The sequence below is a fragment of the Macaca mulatta genome, chromosome 6 (assembly GCF_049350105.2).
Source record: "Macaca mulatta isolate MMU2019108-1 chromosome 6, T2T-MMU8v2.0, whole genome shotgun sequence".
NCBI lineage: Eukaryota > Metazoa > Chordata > Mammalia > Primates > Cercopithecidae > Macaca > Macaca mulatta.
The window spans coordinates 83,184,794-83,202,914 of NC_133411.1; the positions used below are offsets into that span (position 1 = coordinate 83,184,794).

Below are 18,121 nucleotides of genomic sequence, written 5' to 3' on the forward strand. Positions count from 1 at the left end.
TCCATGTCTTCTTTCCCGCCCCGCCCCTTGTGCTCCCCACCGCTTTCGTGGTGTCCGCAGCTGCAGCTGCCTCTACAATAAAAAACGCATCCCTCCTCCTGCAGTGTCCACCGCACCGGGAAGCCCTCTCTGTATCAGTTACCAACCACAATTGCAGTGAGTTCGGATCGTGGCTTTCCCATAGTCAGGAAAAGTGAGGGAGACGGACGACCCGGTTCTCTAGGAGTAAGTAAAGGTTAAAGGTAGTTCGCGGCATAACCCAGGCCGGGATTAACCCGAGGTCCCAGCGCTCCTGCTATTTGCATTCCAAAGCGGACACCTCATGCGCTCAACCCCGCCCGCAGGCGGCTCCAGCAGTCTAGAAGACCTGGCGCGCGTCCGGGGACCCGGGGGAGCAGCCGCGCAAGGCAGGTGACCGGGGGCGGGGCCAGGGCCCTCGTTCCGGTCCCGGGGCGTGGCCTCCCGCAGGTGAGTCCAGCGGCGCCTCGGGTTTCCCTGAAACCTAACCCGCCCTGGGGAGGAGCGCAGAGGCTGCGATTAGGGACAGACGAGAGGCTGACTTTCTCTCGGTGCGTCCAGTGGAGCTCTGAGTTTCGAATCGGTGGCGGCGGATTCCCAGCGCGCCCGGCGTCGGGGCTTCAGGGAGGATGTGGCGCCCCAGCGCGGCGTGGCTGCTGGGGGCCGCCATCCTGCTGGCAGCCTCTGTCTCCTGCAATGGCATCATCCAAGGTGAGAAACGTGGCCAAGGAGGGCTCTTATTGCTGAGGAGCTGGGGTCCTGGGCACGCTGGGCAGACGGTGATCCGGGCAGGTGCGCGAAAGGGGTTCTGCTGCCGGCACCCATCTCCACGAATCCCTTAGCCTCTCCTTGGTGGTCTCTGCGCCAAGGAGGCACCCAGGTGGGACATGCGGGAGCAGCTGAAGTTGGCAGAGCCCGGCAGAGGCAGAGACTTCCCCAAAGACCCTACTTCCCGTAGAGGCTGTCATGCTGGGCACCCCCAGGCGCCAGCGTGGGTTCGGGGAAAGGGAGTGAAGGAAGGAGTAGCTGTGTCTAAAGGGTACCCAGAGGACCCAGTCCCCTCCCCGGGCTTGGTTGCTTTATAAACACTAAGTCGTTAAGAGCTTTTCGCTTAGTTTCCTCTCGCTCCCGCGGGGCCGGTGGAGTTAGCGAGCTGATTGCGCAGGGCAAGGCGGAGTGGGTGGGAACCGGCGGAGTGGGTGGGAACCCGCGGCCCGGGAGCCTTCTAAATTGTTTTTTGCGCCCCCCTCCCCCAACTACTGGAAGCCTTTCTTCGGGTTCTGCCCCTGGCGTTCGAGATCCACCCGGGGCCCGCGGCTCCTGGCACCCACGGTGGAAGGCCCGGGGTATGAAATTCAGGGCTGGACTCTGCTGGGTTCTGGTGGTAATGAGCGCTCAGGCCCGTTGGGCGTCACGAGGATTTACGAGCGGAACTTTTTGGACGCTGCCTTATATTTGACCAGTTGACTCTCTGGGCCTTGGGTTCCGGGACTTGCCTAGTGTGCCACCCGGAGCGACCACTGGCTGCCACCCAGGTCTGCAGGCCGGAGGCTGGCCGCCCTGGGAACAGAGCAGCACTTGCGCCCGGCCGCCGCGTTCCTTGGGTGTGCTGCTCCGGGTTTGCTCGAACTTGTACTGCTCGGAATGTGTTCTTCCGGGCCCAGCAGGCCTCGCTGTAGCTGTGGGGGATGTTTGACTTGCGGTCGCGCCACTGTGATCCTAACCGAGGCCCCGCTGTTTGGGGCAGCCTGGGTAGCAAAGGGAGGTTTTAATTTCCCTCAGATGTTCAGACTTGCTGTAAAAGGCATTTCTCACTTTTATCCACCTCTTCATAAAGAGGAGGTAAAAGAGCAAGTCGCAGTGGGTTGGAATTAGATGGAAGAATGTGATTCTTTTCCCTCTTCACTTAGGGAAAAGGGTGTTGTGTAAGCTTGAAAACTGTGCACTGCTGATATATTTTTTATTAATCAGCATCAGAATAAAGGCATTTAGTTCCAGGAAGTATTGAAAACTGTAATAAACACCTCTCCTCTATGTCCTTTAAAGTTGGGAACTTAAAATTCAGGAGCAAAGGTTAGTATGTGCAAACTTTAAAAAAATACGTGTTGGTATAAATGATTCAACATCTTTATGATTCAGAGGTCCCCCTAGGAAGCATGCCCCGATTATTTGGCTTGTTCTTGTTTACCCCTCTTGATGGGGGATTGGGAGATCCCTGGAGTATAAGGCGAACTTGATTTGACAACAAGGAAAAATCAGGTTACTTGTTAACTAGAGCCACTTAATATTGCACCTTGTTCCTCATCCTCCCCCCACCATACTTTTATTCCCTTGCAGGGTAACTTTCCCAAAGGGTTCGCGAAGTAACACTGAGAATTGATTTAGGCAGATGGAGCTTTCCTCCCACCTTAAAACTAAACTGATTTTAGTAAATACCGTGTCAGCAAAGCTTTTCTGCCCTCAGGGTAGATCTTTGCTCACTGCCTTTTAACCAGTCCTTCTGCGTGCCCCTCAGGTGGCTGCAAGGCCGATTTGGGGTTTGATTTTCTTCCCGAAGCCTCACTCCGAAAGACTGCCTCATAGAAAGGAACTCAGCCTAGATCACAGCCTTCTCAGGGTACAGGTGAGGGACACTGAATTGGGGAGGAGGCAAGGCAAGGAAAACACTTGGAAGTCGCGGCCCCTCTTTCCCCTCACAATAGTAATTGGTAATTATTTGGGTAAATATGTTTAATACATGTCCTCACTGCATCGTTAACTCCTGGAGGCAGGGGACCCTACCATCCTTTCCATCATGTCTAGCATAGTCTCATCACCTATGGGACCTCAGTAAATAGCAGATGAATGAAGTGAGGAGTCTTGCCCAGAGTACCCTGGCTGGTCCATGTGGTGTTCATTTCAGTCAGCTTCTCTCTGCCACTTACTTATTTTTTTCCACCATTTTACAGGCCTAGGTCATTCCATTTATCTTTTTGAGACTGGAACTTCTGTTTTCTTTATAATTGGTTTGGTGTTTTTTTTGTTGTTGTTGTTTTGTTTTTTGAGTCTCATTCTGTTGCCCAGGCTGGAGTGCAGTGGTGCGATTTTGGCTCATTGCAACCTCCATCTCTCCCTGGCTCAAGGAAATCTCCTGCCTCAGCCTCCCAAGTAGCTGGGACTACAGGCATGCACTGCCACCCCCAGGTAATTTTTTTTTTAGAGGGAGTCTCTCTCTGTCGCCCAGGCTGGAGTGCAGTGGCATGATTTCAGCTCACTGCAACCTCCGCCTCCCGGGTTCAAGCAATTCTCCTGTCTCAGCCTCCTGAGTAGCTGGGGCTACAGGCACCCGCCACCACGCCCGGCTAAGTTTTGTATTTTTAGTAGAGGTAGGGTTTCACTATATTGGTCAGTCTGATCTCAAACTCCTGACCTCAGGTGATCTACCCGCCTTCAGCCTCCCGAAGTGCTGGGATTACTATAGCCCTAGCTATAATTGTTTTTTAAATTATAAAAACAATATGTGATCACTAGGGAAAAATGAGCCAAAACAAAAAAAGGAAAAATTTAATTAAATCACCCTGAAATTCAGTACCAAAGTAGCCAGTGGTAACATTTCAGCTTATGTCTTTTCCCACTTTTTATTACATCCATGCAAAAAATATGTATTCACAAATACAGAAAATATGTTTGTGCAAGTATGGGATTATATAAGCAGATCAGTATCATGTCAATACATACAAAACATTTTTAACGACTCCAAAATGTTATAGAAGGATGTATCAATTTTAAAAATTAGTCCTCTGTTGATAGACATGTGGTATTTCCAGTTTTTCTTTTTTTTCTTTCCCCTGAGATGGAATCTCGCTCTGTCACCCAAGCTGTAGTGCAGTGGCACAATCTTGGCTCACTGCAACCTCTACCTACCAGGTTCGAGTGATTCTCATGCCTCAGCCTCCAGAGTACCTGGGACTACAGGCGCACACCACCACACCCAACTAATTTTGCATTTTTGGTATAAATGGGGTTTTGCCATGTTGGCCAGGCTGGTCTGGAACTCCTGTCCTCAAGTGATCCACCTGCCTCAGCCTCCCAAAGTGCTGGGATTATAGGCATGAGCCACCGTCCCTGGCCAAAGTTTTGTAAAATGACAGAACACTGCAATGAACTGGAAGATAGGACTTTAAATTTGATCCTTTTGCTTGCCTTGTAGTTACTAAGTAACCTTGATAGATGATGTTTTAGTAAATCTGTATTTGACATTCTTATGGTTTCATTAGCTTGGCAAGTGTTGGGGAAAACAGTTCATTCTGAAAGAACACTTGTGAAAATGTACTAAAAGTTTAGGGAGGGGCACCCCACAATTGAAACCTTTGTTTTTTCAGTCTGTGCTCCCAAAGATTGGGAGCAGAAAAGAACATTTGGGGTGAGGGGATCATAGAGAACAGGGTGAAAGGAAGAGAGTTAATGCAAATAAAGTACTTGTTTTACACTTGGTTTGATGGGGAGGTTGGGCCACAAGAGGAGTATACTTAAAGTAAAAATTAAATTAAAAATTTTAGACTGGGCGCAGTGGCTCACGCCTGTAATCCTAGCACTTTGGAAGTCGAGGTGGGCAGATCACGAGGTCAGGAGATCGAGACCATCCTGGCTAACACGGTGAAACCCAGTCTCTACAAAAAATACAAAAAATTAGCCAGGCGTGGTGGCGGGCGCTTGTAGTCCAAACTACTCGGAGGCTGAGGCAGGAGAATGGCGTGAACCCAGGAGGTGGAGCTTGCAGTGAGCCGAGGTGGTGCAGCTGCACTCCAGCCTGGGCAACAGAGCGAGACTCTGTGTCAAAAAAAAAAAAAAAAAAGTTTTACATGTAGATTTTCCCAAAAATTGTGTAAATTAGAAGGGTCTAAAAAAAAAAGTGAAACTCATACTTTCTGTTCTCCAATTTCGGCACAACTTCTCAGGTTTTGTTTGTTTGGTTGGTTGGTTGGCTGGTTTGTTGGTTGGTTGGTTTTTTTTTTTTGAGATGGAGTCTCGCTCTGTTGCCCAGGCTGGAGTGCAGTGGTGTGATCTCAGCTCACTGCAACCTGTGCCTCCCAGGTTGAAGTGATTCTCCTGCCTCAGCCTCTCAAGTAGCTGGGATTACAGATGTGCACCAACACCTCCGGCTAATTTTTGTACTTTTAGTAAAGCCAGAATTTTGCCATGTTGGCCAGGCTGGTCTTGAACTCCTGACCTCAAGTGATCCGCCTACCTTGGCCTCCCAAAGTGCTGAGATTACAGGGGTGCCTGGCCATCAGCTCAACTTCTCTATGCATAAATGATTTATAGGAATAGACAGAGCGTACTGTACTGTACATACTGTGCTATGATTTATCTTTTTTTTTTTTTTTTTTGAGACGGAGTCTGGCTCTGTTGCCCAGGCTGGAGTGCAGTGGCGGGATCTCAGCTCACTGCAAGCCCCGCCTCCCGGGTTCACGCCATTCTCCTGCCTCAGCCTCCCGAGTAGCTGGGAGTACAGGCGCCCGCCACCTCGCCCGGCTAATTTTTTTTTTTTGTATTTTAGTAGAGACGGGGTTTCACCGTGTTAGCCAGGATGGTCTCGATCTCCTGAACTCGTGATTCACCCGTCTCGGCCTCCCAAAGTGCTGGGATTACAGGCTTGAGCCACCGCGCCCGGCCGATTTATCTTTTTTTATCTAATCTATTCAGTCAGTGTATAGAAATTTGTACAAACTTTTTTTTTTTTTTGAGACGGTGCCTTGCTCTGTTGCCCAGGCTGGAGTGCAGTGGTGCGATCTCGGCTCACTGCACGCTCCGCCTCCCGGGTTTACGCCATTATCCTGCGGCTAATTTTTTGTATTTTTAGTAGAGACGGCGTTTCACCGTGTTAGCCAGGATGGTCTCGATCTCCTGACCTTGTGATCCACCCACCTCAGCCTCCCAAAGTGTTGGGATTACAGGCGTGAGCCACTGCGCCCGGCCCTGTACAAACTTTTGTAGGAGGGGTAATTGAATTAGTCCTCCCCACCGCACTACTGCCCCCTCGACCCCTGCAACCCCGCTTTTTTTTTTTTTTTTTTTTTTTTTTTTTTTTGAGACGGAGTCTCGCTGTGTCTCCCAGGCTGGAGTGCAGTGGCGTGATCTCGGCTCACTGCAAGCTCCGCCTCCCGGGTTTACGCCATTCTCCCGCCTCAGCCTCCCAAGTAGCTGAGACTACAGGCGCCCGCCACCACGCCCGGCTAATTTTTTGTATTTTTAGTAGAGACGGGGTTTCACCATGTTAGCCAGGATAGTCTCGATATCCTGACCTCGTGATCCACCCGCCTCGGCCTCCCAAAGTTCTGGGATTACAGGCTTGAGCCACCGCGCCCGGCCAACCCCGCTTTTTTTTTTTAAAAGAGACTGGTTCTGGCTGTCACCCAGGCTGGAGTGCAGTGGCAGGATCATAGCTCACTGTAACCATCTCAGCTCCCAAGTAGCTGGGGCTATGGCTAGGTTGCCATTATGCCTGACCTGAACTACTCCCCCTCTTCCCGCCCACCCCCAAACCCCAGATGGAGTCTTGCTCTGTCACCCAGGTTGGAGTGCAGTGGTGTGATCTCAGCTCACAGCAACCTCCGCCTCCCAGGTTCAAGCCATTCTCCTGCTTCAGCCTCCCAAGTAGCTGGGATTACAGGTGCCCGCCACCACACCCAGCTAATTTTTGTATTTTTAGTAGAGATGGGGTTTCACCACGTTGGCCAGGCTGATCTCAAACTCCTGATCTCATGATCCTCCCGCCTTAGCTTCCCAAAATGCTTGAATTATAGGTGTGAGCCACTGCGCCAGGCCCTGAACTACTCCCCTTTTTGATAGATGTTGAAATTAATACCCTTGTTTCACCGTGCTAGACAACGTTCCAGTAAATATTCTTGTACATAGAATAACTTTGTGCACTTTAGCTGGTAGGTGCAGGGCAAATTCCTAGAAGTAAATTGCTAGGCCATATGGCAAATACATTTAAAATTTTGATATGTTTTGCCAAATTACCCACCAAAAATATTATACCAATTTATACTCCTTTGAGATACAAAATTCAAATAATATAGAGAGGTGTAAAATAAAAGAAAAGTTCTCTTGTCCCCAGCTATTCTACTTCACAGAGCCAGCCACTTTTTATTGTTTGGTGGATATCCTTCTAGACTTCAGATTTTGCAAATTGTACATTATAATTTTCTTTCTTTCTTTTTTTTTTTGAGACAGAGTCTTGCTCTGTCGCCAGGCTGAAGTGCAGTGGCGTGATCTCGGCTCACTGCAACCTCCGCCTGCTGGGTTCAAGTAATTCTCCTGCCTCAGCCTCCCGAGTAGCTGGGAGTACAAGCACACGCCACTACGCCCAGCTAATTTTTATATTTTTTAGTAGGGATGGGGTTTCACCATGTTGGCCAGGATGGTCTCGATCTCTTGATCTCGTGATATGCCCGCCTTGGCCTCCCAAAGGGCTGGGATTACAGGCGTGAGCCACCGTGCCCAGCCAGTTTCTTTTTTCAATTGACTGTTTATTGTGGCTGTCTTTCCATTTCAATATTATTGGCTAGTACAATGTCTACCCTTAGTGATAGGGACGATGCCAGGGACATGCTAAGTTAGGAATAGGAATAAGGAGCTGTTTGTAACTGAGTAGGGGATGCTGCCTTGAGCATCTGTGAGTGTGTATTTTTGCACACTTGGGCAATAATTGTTTATTACAGCCCTAGAAATGGGAATATAATTGTAGCCAGACACTTTATATGTGTTTAAACTTCATTTGTGCAGTTAGTATCTCCTCAACTCTGTGAAATAGAAATGATTTTACCTGGTTGACAATTGGGAGCTGGGATAGTATCGGTTCTCTAGACAAGCTCTGTGAGTTTTGGTGAGTGGTAAGGACACTGTACAGAGTCAGAGCCCATGCACTGGGCTGAAAGGGCTTCAGAGACCTTCAAGTAGCGTCTTGACATTTACCAGTGTTATAGAACAGTTAATACCAACAATAGTTTTGATGGAGACCATTAAAGGTTATATGTTGAAATATTCTAAGAAAAAAAATCCATTTTAAAAAAAATTGTTATATTGCCTTTCCTTGTTCCTTTTTTGGTCTTTATTTTAGTGTTCTTATTTAAAATAGATTTTGAGCACTCTTTATGTGAGCTTTCCTGACTTGGTACATGCTTATTTTTATGGAGAATTTTAATCTTATAGCAGTATACTATTATAGTGAATTCCGTGTACTTACCACTCAACTTCAATAATTATTAACTGTTGGCTAATCTTGTTTCATCTATTCCCCAACCCACCTCCCACTCCTCTTCCCTGTTATTTCTTTTCTGTTTTTTTCCCTTTCCTATGATACTGAGCCTGTGTTTTTTTTTTAACAGCTTTACCAATAATTCCATATCAGATAATTTACACACCATACAATTCACCCCTTTAAACTGTACAATTTAGTGGCTTTTAGTGTATTCATAGAATTATTCAACCATTACCACAACACTTTCAGAACATTTTTATTACTCTGGAAGAAACACCTTAGCTGTCATTCACCAATCTTCCAGTCTTAGCCCTTGGCAAACGATTCTCCTGCCTCAGCCTCCCAAGTAGCTGGGACTATAGGCGTGTGCCACCACACCCAGCTAATTTTTGTATTTTTAGTAGAAATGGGGTTTCACCATGTTAGCCAGGCTGGTCTCAAACCCCTGACCTCGTGATCCGCCTGCCTCGGCCTCCCAAATTGCTGGGATTACAGGCATGAGTCACCGCATCCAGCCATATAGTAACTCTTTAACCATTTGAGGAACTGCCAGATAATTTCCCACAATAACTGTACGTTTTATTTTATTTTATTTATTTTAAATAGACATGGTTTCACTCTGTCGCCCAGGCTGGAGTGCAGTGGCGTGATCTTGGCTCACTGCAACCTATGCCTCCTGGTTCAAATGATTCTCCTGTCTCACCCTCCCAAGTTGCTGGGATTACAGGTGTATGCCACCATGCCTGGCTAATTTTTGTATTTTTAGTACAGGTGGGGTTTCACCATGTTGGCCAGGCTGGTCTCGAACTCCTGACCTCAGGTGATCTACCCACCTCGGCCTCCCATAGTGCTGGAATTAGAAGTGTGAGCCACTCTGCCCAGCCGTGCACCATTTTGTATTCCTACCAGCAGTGTCTGAGGGTTTCAATTCCTGTGGTTGTGAAATAAATCTCAGATATCATTTCATCCTAAAATATTTTAGAATGTATTAATAAAGTATGAGGGATTTCTTTTTCAAATATAAACATAATGCCATTATAGTATCTACTAACATTAATTTTTAATATAATCAAATATTCAGTCAGTATTCAAATTTCTTTTTTTCTTTTTTTTTAAGAGACAAGGGCCTTACTCTGTCACTCAGAGTGGAGTGCAGTGGCGCAATCTCACTGAATCATTGAACTCCTGGTCTCAAGTGATCCTCCCATTTCAGCTTTCCAAGTAGCCAGGACTACAGGTGTGCGCCACCATGCCTGGCTAATTTTTTTTTTTTTAATGTTTTGTAGAGACAGGGTCTTGCTATGTTGGCCAGGCTGGTCTCAAACTCTTGGCCTCAAGCAATCCTTCCACCTCAGCCTCAAAAAGCACTGGGATTATAGGCATGAACAACCATGCCCGGCTCTGCGTTCAAATTTCTAATTGTCTCATAAATGTCATTTTAGGCCGGGTGCAGTGGCTCATGCCTGTAATTCCAGCACTTTGGGAGGCTGAGGTGGGCAGATCACTTGAGATCAGGAGTTCGAGACCAGCCTGACCAACATGGTGATACCCCATCTCTACTAAAAATACAAAAATTAGCTGGGTATAGTGGTGCGCACCTGTAATCCCAGCTACTTGGGAGACTGAGGCAGGAGAATTGCTTGAACCTGGGAGATGGAGGTTGCAGTGAACCAAGATTGTACCACTGCACTCCAGCCTGGCTGACAGAGTGAGACTCCATCTCAAAAAAAAAAAAAAAAAAAAGGTATTTTTATGGTTTGTTTGAATCAGGATTCAAACAAGGTACATACATATGACTGATATGTCTTTTAGATCTTCTACTCTATAAATTTCACCTCCACACCTTTCTTTTCCTTTTTTCTTCTTCTTCTTTTTTTCTTTTTTAAGAGCTGGGGTCTTGCTATGTTGCCCAGGCTGGTCTTAAATCCCTGGTCTCAATAAATCCTCCTGCTTTGGCCTCCCAAAGTGCTGGGTATTGAAGGTGTGAGGTACTGTGCCTGGCTCTCTTTCTTATTTTTTGCCTTATAATTTATATTTTGTGAAAAACAGGCCCTTATCCTGTAGCAGTTCCCAGAGTCTCGATTTTACTGACTACATTCGTAGTGTTTAACACTTTGCCGCCTTCATTTCCATTAATTTGGTGTTGGATACATCCCACAATAACTGCACCAGTTGCTCAGTCTATAATGCTGATCAAGCACTGAATCCAACACCAAATTAATTTCCAGTGTGTTACTTTCTAATTGTTACATTGTTGTCATTCTAAGTTAAGTGGCCTGTGAAATCAATGTTAAAGAATAATAACTGGCTTTTTATGATAATGGAATAGAATACAATAGAAAGTATCAGTGCACCCTGTATAATAAGAATAATTATTATTTTGTGAAACTTTTTTCCACCATGGATATGTGTATTGGGAACTGGGTTTCTATGTAGAATATGGTTCTTAGGCGTTATGGTCAAATATTTGAAGAACACTGTAATATGTAGGATTTTTTTTTAAATTTAAAAACAGGCCGGGTGAGGTGGCTCAAGCCTGTAATCCCAGCACTTTGGGAGGCCGAGACGGGTGGATCACGAGGTCAGGAGATCGAGACCATCCTGGATAACACGGTGAAACCCTGTCTCTACTAAGAAATACAAAAAACTAGCCGGGCGAGGTGGCGGGTGCCTGTAGTCCCAGCTACTCGGGAGGCTGAGGCCGGAGAATGGCGTGAACCCGGGAGGCGGAGCTTGCAGTGAGCTGAGATCCGGCCACTGCACTCCAGCCTGGGCTACAGAGCGAGACTCCGTCTCAAAAAAAAAAAAAAAAAAAAAAAATTTAAAAACAACATACGTTCTTTTTGAAGAATTATTGAAAAAAAAATAGAACCATTAGAAATAGGACTATCCTAGGCATATTAGTTTCTTGTGGCTACTGTAACAAATTGCCATATACTAAATAAATATGTAAAACAACACATTTATTCTGTCAGTTCTGGAGGCCAGAAGTCTGAAATCAAGGAATTGGGGCCACACGCCCTCCAAAAGCTCTAAGGGAGAGTCCGTTCCTCGCCTTTTCCAGCTTGCAGTGGCTGCCGGCATCTTGGCATTCTTGGCCTATTCCTTGACGTGACTCCAATCTCTGCCTCCATTCTCATGTCACTCACTCCTCTGGCTTCTCTTTTTCTGCGTGTTACAGATCTCTTTCTGCCTTTCTCTTTTTTTGTTGTGGTTTGATACAGACTTTAACTCTGTTGCCCAGGCTGGAGTGCAGTGGCACAACCTTGGCTCACTGCAACCTCTGCCTCCTGAGTTCAAGCGATTCTCCTGCTTCAGCCTCCCAAGTAGCTGGAACTACAGGCACACGCCACCACACCTGGCTAATTTTTGTATTTTCAGTAGAGACAGGATTTCACCATGTTGGCCATGCTTGTCTTGAACTCCTTACCTCAAGTGATCTGCCCACCTTAGCCTCCCAAAGTGCTGGGATTACAGGCGTGAGCCACCGCGCCAGGCCTCTGCCTTTATCTTAAAAAAGATACTTGTCGTTGGATTTGGGGCCCACCTAGATAACCCAGGGAGATTTTCTCATCTCAGGATCCTTAATTCTATCTGCAAAGACCTTTTTGCTAAATAATGTTCACGGAGTCTGGGGATTAGGACATAGACTTCTCTTTTGGGGATACCACCTTTCAACCCACTACACTAAGTGAAAAGTGAAATGTTGATCTCTACATCCCCCAACACTCCACCCAGGCTAGCATCCCAAATAGAAGCGTTAAGATGTGAAAAATTCTGCGGAACATTAGTGTAAAGCTTCTAGTGGAAAAATGATGACCAAGCATAACATTATGAGATCAGAGCATAAGTAGGTTTAATATCCTCCCTGGTAATCTGCAGTGCCAGTATTGCCCTGTCTTCTCTGCCTGGTGAGGCCTACTTTTCCCCAGAATTAGAGTAAAATTCTTCGCTATCCTTAAATTGTCCTTATTTACTCCTGCAGGTTCACGAATACTTAGGGGCAGAATGTAGGGAGGACATGCCATTCATTTCTTTGTGGTTTTTAAGATCAACTTCATAATATAAGAGAGGGAGAATAAGTTAGCTTGTCATGCTACATGCTTGGAAGTCAGAACACAAATCTGTCATCAGTACAGCCACCTGTCCAGGCCAGACAGTTTCCCTGCCAGCTGGCCTCCGTGGGACGTTCTCCAGGAAGCCAGCACATGAACAGGGGAAACCCCTGCCCACTGTTGAGGCTATCCTTGTGGGTGAAAAGGGAATGTCGCTTGTGGTCCTGGGAATCTCCCTGTGGCAAGGTCTGAGTAGGGTATGATGAATTGAATAGGCCAGGATGGATCCTGGCTCAAGACTAGAGTGGAATAGAAGGCCATTATGAAATGAGAAATTAGAAAACTGGTGTCAGGAGGGGGATCGCTATTTTACACACTTGAGAATTTGGAAAGGAATTACTGCACATTCCTAAACTGACACCTCTGTCACCCAGGCTGAAGTGCAGTGGCATGATCTTGGATCACTGCAACCTCCACCTTCCGGGTTCAAGCAATTCTCCTGCCTCAGCCTCCTAAGTAGCTGGTATTACAGGCGCGCCTGGCTAATTTTTGTGTTTTTAATAGAGTCGGGGTTTTGCCATGTTAGCCAGGCTGGTCTCAAATTCCTGACCTCAGGTGATCCGCCTGCCTCAGCCTCCCAAAGTGCTCAGATTATAGGTGTGAGCCACCATGCCCAGCCAAACCAAATTTTACTAATTGATAAATCAAAGGACTGTTGTTGGTCATGTGATAAGAATAGCTAGAGCTGGGTGTGATGTCTTATTCCTGTAATTCCAGCACTTTGGGAGGCTAAGATGGGAGGATCACTTGAAGCCAGGAGTTCAAGACCAGCTAAGTTAACATAGCAAGACCCCATCTCTAAAAAAATAAAAATAAGTAAAATAAAAAGAATAGCTGGGGACTAATGAATGTGGACAGTTTGTAAAAATAAATTGAAATATTGTTAGTCTTCTTTATATTCCTAGAAATCAATGTTCCACATGTATCCCACAACTCCTTACAACTCCCAGATACAAAAATACTCACTGTAAGAAAAAAACCCCATAAAACCAAACTAAACCAGACAATAGAAATCCCAATAATCTCATTACACAAAGAAAAGCCCCTATAAGCATTTTGTGTAATCCTCTAATAGTATATTTCTGTTTTCATCTAAGGTACTTTTATTTGAGGCTAGGCTCAGTGGCTCACACTTGTAATCTCACCACTTTAGGAGGCTGAAGTGGGAGAATCTTAAGGCCAGGAGTTTGAGAAGAGCCTGGGCAACATAGCGAGATCCTATCTCTACAAAAAGTAAAAAATTAGCCGGGTGTGGTGGTGCGTGCCTGTGGCCTGGCAGTTCAGGAGGATTGCTTGAGCCCAAAAGTTTGAGGCTGCGGTACATTATGATCGTTCCACTACGCTCCAGCCTGGGTAAATTAAAAAATGAATAAATGAATGTACTTTTATTTGAACAAATCAGTGTTACTGCTGAAACATTTATTTCTGTAATGACCCTTGTCTTCCTTTCTTGTGCAGGAACCAATAGATCTTCTAAAGGAAGAAGCCTTATTGGTAGGGTTGATGGCACATTCCACGTCACTGGAAAAGGAGTTACAGTTGAACAAGCCTTTTCTGTGGATGAGTCTTCTGCATCTGTCCTCACTGGAAAACTGACCACTGTCTTCCTTCCAATTGTCTACACAATTGTATTTGCGGTGGGTTTGCCAAGTAATGGCATGGCCCTGTGGGTCTTTCTTTTCCGAACTAAGAAGAAGCACCCTGCTGTGATTTACATGGCCAATCTGGCCTTGGCTGACCTCCTCTCTGTCATCTGGTTCCCCTTGAAGATTGCCTATCACATACATGGCAACAATTGGATTTACGGGGAAGCTCTTTGTAACATGCTTATTGGCTTTTTCTATGGCAACATGTACTGTTCCATTCTCTTCATGACCTGCCTCAGTGTGCAGAGGTATTGGGTCATTGTGAACCCCATGGGGCACTCCAGGAAGAAGGCAAACATTGCCATTGGCATCTCCCTGGCAATATGGCTGCTGATTCTGCTGGTCACCATCCCCTTGTATGTCGTGAAGCAGACCATCTTCATTCCAGCCCTGAACATCACGACCTGTCACGATGTTTTGCCTGAGCAGCTCTTGGTAGGAGACATGTTCAATTACTTCCTCTCTCTGGCCATTGGGGTTTTTCTGTTCCCAGCCTTCCTCACAGCCTCTGCCTACGTGCTGATGATCAGAATGCTGCGATTTTCTGCCATGGATGAAAACTCACAGAAGAAAAGGAAGAGGGCCATCAAACTCATTGTCACTGTCCTGGCCATGTACCTGATCTGCTTCACTCCTAGTAACCTTCTGCTCGTGGTGCATTATTTTCTGATTAAGAGCCGGGGTCAGAGCCATGTCTATGCCCTGTACCTTGTAGCCCTCTGCCTCTCTACCCTCAACAGCTGCATCGACCCCTTTGTCTATTACTTTGTTTCACATGATTTCAGGGATCATGCAAAGAACGCTCTCCTTTGCAGAAGTGTCCGCACTGTAAAGCAGATGCAAGTATCCCTCACCTCACAGAAACACTCCAGGAAGTCCAGCTCTTACTCTTCAAGTTCAGCCACCGTTAAGACCTCCTATTGAGTTTCCCGAGTCCTCAGATGGGAATTGCACCATAGGATGTGGAGCCTGTTTAATGTTATGGGGACATGTCTCTTATTTCCTAACCAAACGCATCTCACCGCATACCATGTGGATGCAGCACTTCTTAGGATTGCTAGGAGCTCCCCTGTTTGCATGAGAAAAGTAGTACCTCAAATTAACATCAGTGTCCGTTTCAGAATTCCTCTACTCAGATGTCCCCAGAAACTGAACCAACAGAAGCAGACTTTTCAGAAGATGGTAAAGACAGAAACCCAGTAACTTGCAAAAAGTAGACTTGGTGTGAAGACTCACTTCTCAGCTGAAATTATATATATATAACATCTGGGATCGTGATAGACTTGTTAGGGCTTCAAGGCCCTCAGAGATGATCAGTCCAATCGAATGACCTTACAAATGAGGAAATCAAGATAAATGAACTACCAGAATCAGGTTTCCAATCAACAGCAGTGAGTTGGGATTGGACAGTAGAATTTCAATGTCCAGTGAGTGAGGTTCTTGTACCACTTCATCAAAATCATTATGGATCTTGGCTGGGTGCGGTGCTTCATGCCTGTAATCCCAGCACTTTGGGAGGCCAAGGCAGGCAGATCACTTGAGGTCAGGAGTTTGAGACCAGCTTGGCCATCATGGCAAAACCTCGTCTCTACTAAAAATACAAAAGTTAACCAGGTGTGGTGGTGCACGTCTGTAATCGCAGTTACTCAGGGGGCTGAGGCACAAGAATCAAGTATCACTTTAACTCAGGAGGCAGAGGTTGCAGTGAGCTGAGATCGCACCACTGCATTCCAGCTTGGGTGATAAAATAAAATAGTCATGGATCTTGTTAAAATGCAGATTCCTCAGATTCAGTAATGAGAGCTCAGACTCTGGGAACAGGGCCCAGGAATCTGTGTGGTACAAACCTGCATGATGTTTATGCACATGAAGATTTGAGAACCATTGTTCTAAATGCTGCTTCCATTTGACAATGATAGTTTTCAAAAAGAGAAGCAAACAGTGGTGACTCTTTTATGTTCAGCTTATAATGAAATCTGTTTGTTGACTTATTAGGACTTTGAATTATTTCTTTATTAACCCTTTGAGCTTTTGTATATATTATTATTCAAGAAAAATACAATCAGGATTTTAAACGTGTAAATACAAATTTTGTATAACTTTTTATGACTTCAGTGAAATTTTCAGGTAGTCTGAGTAATAGATTGTTTTGCCACTTAGAATAGCATTTACCACTTAGTATTTTAAAAAATTATTGTTGGAGTATTTATTGTCAGTTTTGTTCACTTGTTATCTAATACGAAATTATAAAACTTTCAGAGAGTTTGGACCACATCTCTTTGGAAAATAGTTTGCAACATATTTAAAAGGTACTTGATGCCAAACTGACTTTATACAATGATTGTATTTGTGACTTTTAAAAATAATTATTTTATTGTGTAATTGATTTATAAATAACATAACTTTTTTTACAGCTTATTTCTGAGTTGTGTGTTTGTTTTGAGGGAAGGAGTGAGAGAAGGGAGGCAACAGCTTCACCCCTCTAAAAGGAAATGATGGACACTCACACCAAACTATCTGACAACTGTTTTTCATTTAAAAATGTTTTTAGAGGACTGGCGCTGTGGCTCATGCGTGTAGTCCCAGCACTTTGGGAGGCCGAGGTGGGTGGATCACCCGAGGTCAGGAGTTCAAGACCAGCCTGGCCAACATGGCAAGATCCTGTCTCTACTAAAAATACAAAAATTAGTTGGGCGTGGTGGCAAGTTCCTGTAATTCCCAGCTACTTGGGAGGCTGAGGCAGGAGAATCGCTTGAACCTGGGAGGCGGAGGTTGCAGTGAGCCGAGATCGTGCCATTGCACTCCAGCCTGGGCAACAAGAGTGAAACTCTATCTCAAAAAACAAAAAACAAAACAGTTTTAGAATTCTTTCCACACCTGTATCTGTAGGTTGACCGCTTTTCAAGGATAGAGGCTATTTAACATTTGGTGTACATTGTGATGTATGTAATTTTTTCCCTACCAACGGCTCCTTAGGTTGTCATCCCCCCACCCTTCTTTTTTTGACTATTAAAACTGCTGCATCCAGAAGTCCAGACCGGAGTCGCTGACAGCTCCTCTGTTGTCCAGGTGTTCTCTTCAAGATTCCATTTGGCCATGCAGCCTTGGAGACATAGGAATGGGATGGAATTTGCTGTGTTTATGTTTAATCTCTTACCTTATATGCGTAGTGTTTCTTTTGAGTTGCAAATAAATATTCCATTTTTGTTTTCTCAAAAAAAAAAAAATCACAGCTGTATGAAATATCTGTGTACAGACATCTGTGAGCATATTTTTTGAGGATAAGTTTCCAGAAGTAGAATGGGCAACTCAAAAGTTAGATGTCCATTTTAAGTTTTGATAAGTCTTGCCAAATTGTCTTCAGTAGTGTATACTTCTACCAAAATGGTATATTTTGCACCTGTTTCCTGAAATGCTCATCCACATTCCATGCTCTCAATCTTTGGTTTCCCAATCTGATTGGGGGGAAAAAAAAGTCATTGTTGTTTTATTGAAGAAGCAGCACAGCCTAGTGGCTAAGAATGCAGGTCCTGGGCTGGGCTGAATTCGGACTCCATCATTGCTTATATTAGGGACGTTTTTATTACCTCAAGCAGTAAGATAATAAAATGCGACTCATTGTCAAATGGGGATAGTAGTATCTCAGTTTCCTCACTTGTAAAATTAGGATAATAGTATCTTCCTCATAAAGTTATGAGAATAAAAATATTTGGCACATTTATGTGGTCATAAATTTTAAATAATATTATTACTATGCTCTGTGGACGAGACCTGTTTTCTGCTCTGCCCCCTTTCACTTCAGTGTCACTGCTTTCTTTGCCTTCTCTGCTTTGAGTCTCGTTGCAGGCCTGAGAAGTTGTCCCCATTTGTCAGGTGAGAAATGGGAAAATGGTGGGAACAGGATAAAAGGGAGCAGGAACAAATAGCTCACAGAGACCTGAAGGCCATCTGTAGCTGACTCAGTGGAGAACATTTTTCTAGTGTTGGTCATTTCTTTTTTTTTTTTTTTTTTTTTTTTTTTGAGACAGAGTGTCAGTCTGTTACCCAGGCTGGAGTGCAGTGGCTATTTCCACATGTGATGCCACTACTGATCACTC

At 45.2% G+C, this 18,121-nt stretch overlaps 1 protein-coding gene across 1 annotated transcript; it reads left to right on the forward strand.

The window, feature by feature from the left end:
- The first annotated feature begins 329 nt into the window (after positions 1 to 329).
- On the forward strand, positions 330 to 16,442 carry F2RL1 (F2R like trypsin receptor 1). Its single transcript, XM_001106263.5, has 2 exons — positions 330 to 729; positions 13,837 to 16,442. Exons 1-2 carry the CDS (start codon positions 648 to 650, stop codon positions 14,946 to 14,948), a joined length of 1,194 nt encoding a protein of 397 aa, XP_001106263.2. The 5' UTR covers positions 330 to 647; the 3' UTR covers positions 14,949 to 16,442.
- Positions 16,443 to 18,121: the final 1,679 nt, after the last annotated feature.

Excerpts from the sequence above, each read along its gene's own strand:
- F2RL1 (XM_001106263.5), top strand. The coding sequence starts at position 648 with ATGTGGCGCCCCAGCGCGGCGTGGCTGCTGGGGGCCGCCATCCTGCTG. Across the intron at positions 730-13,836 it reads CTGCAATGGCATCATCCAAG|GAACCAATAGATCTTCTAAA; the intron begins GTGAGAAACGTG and ends TTTCTTGTGCAG.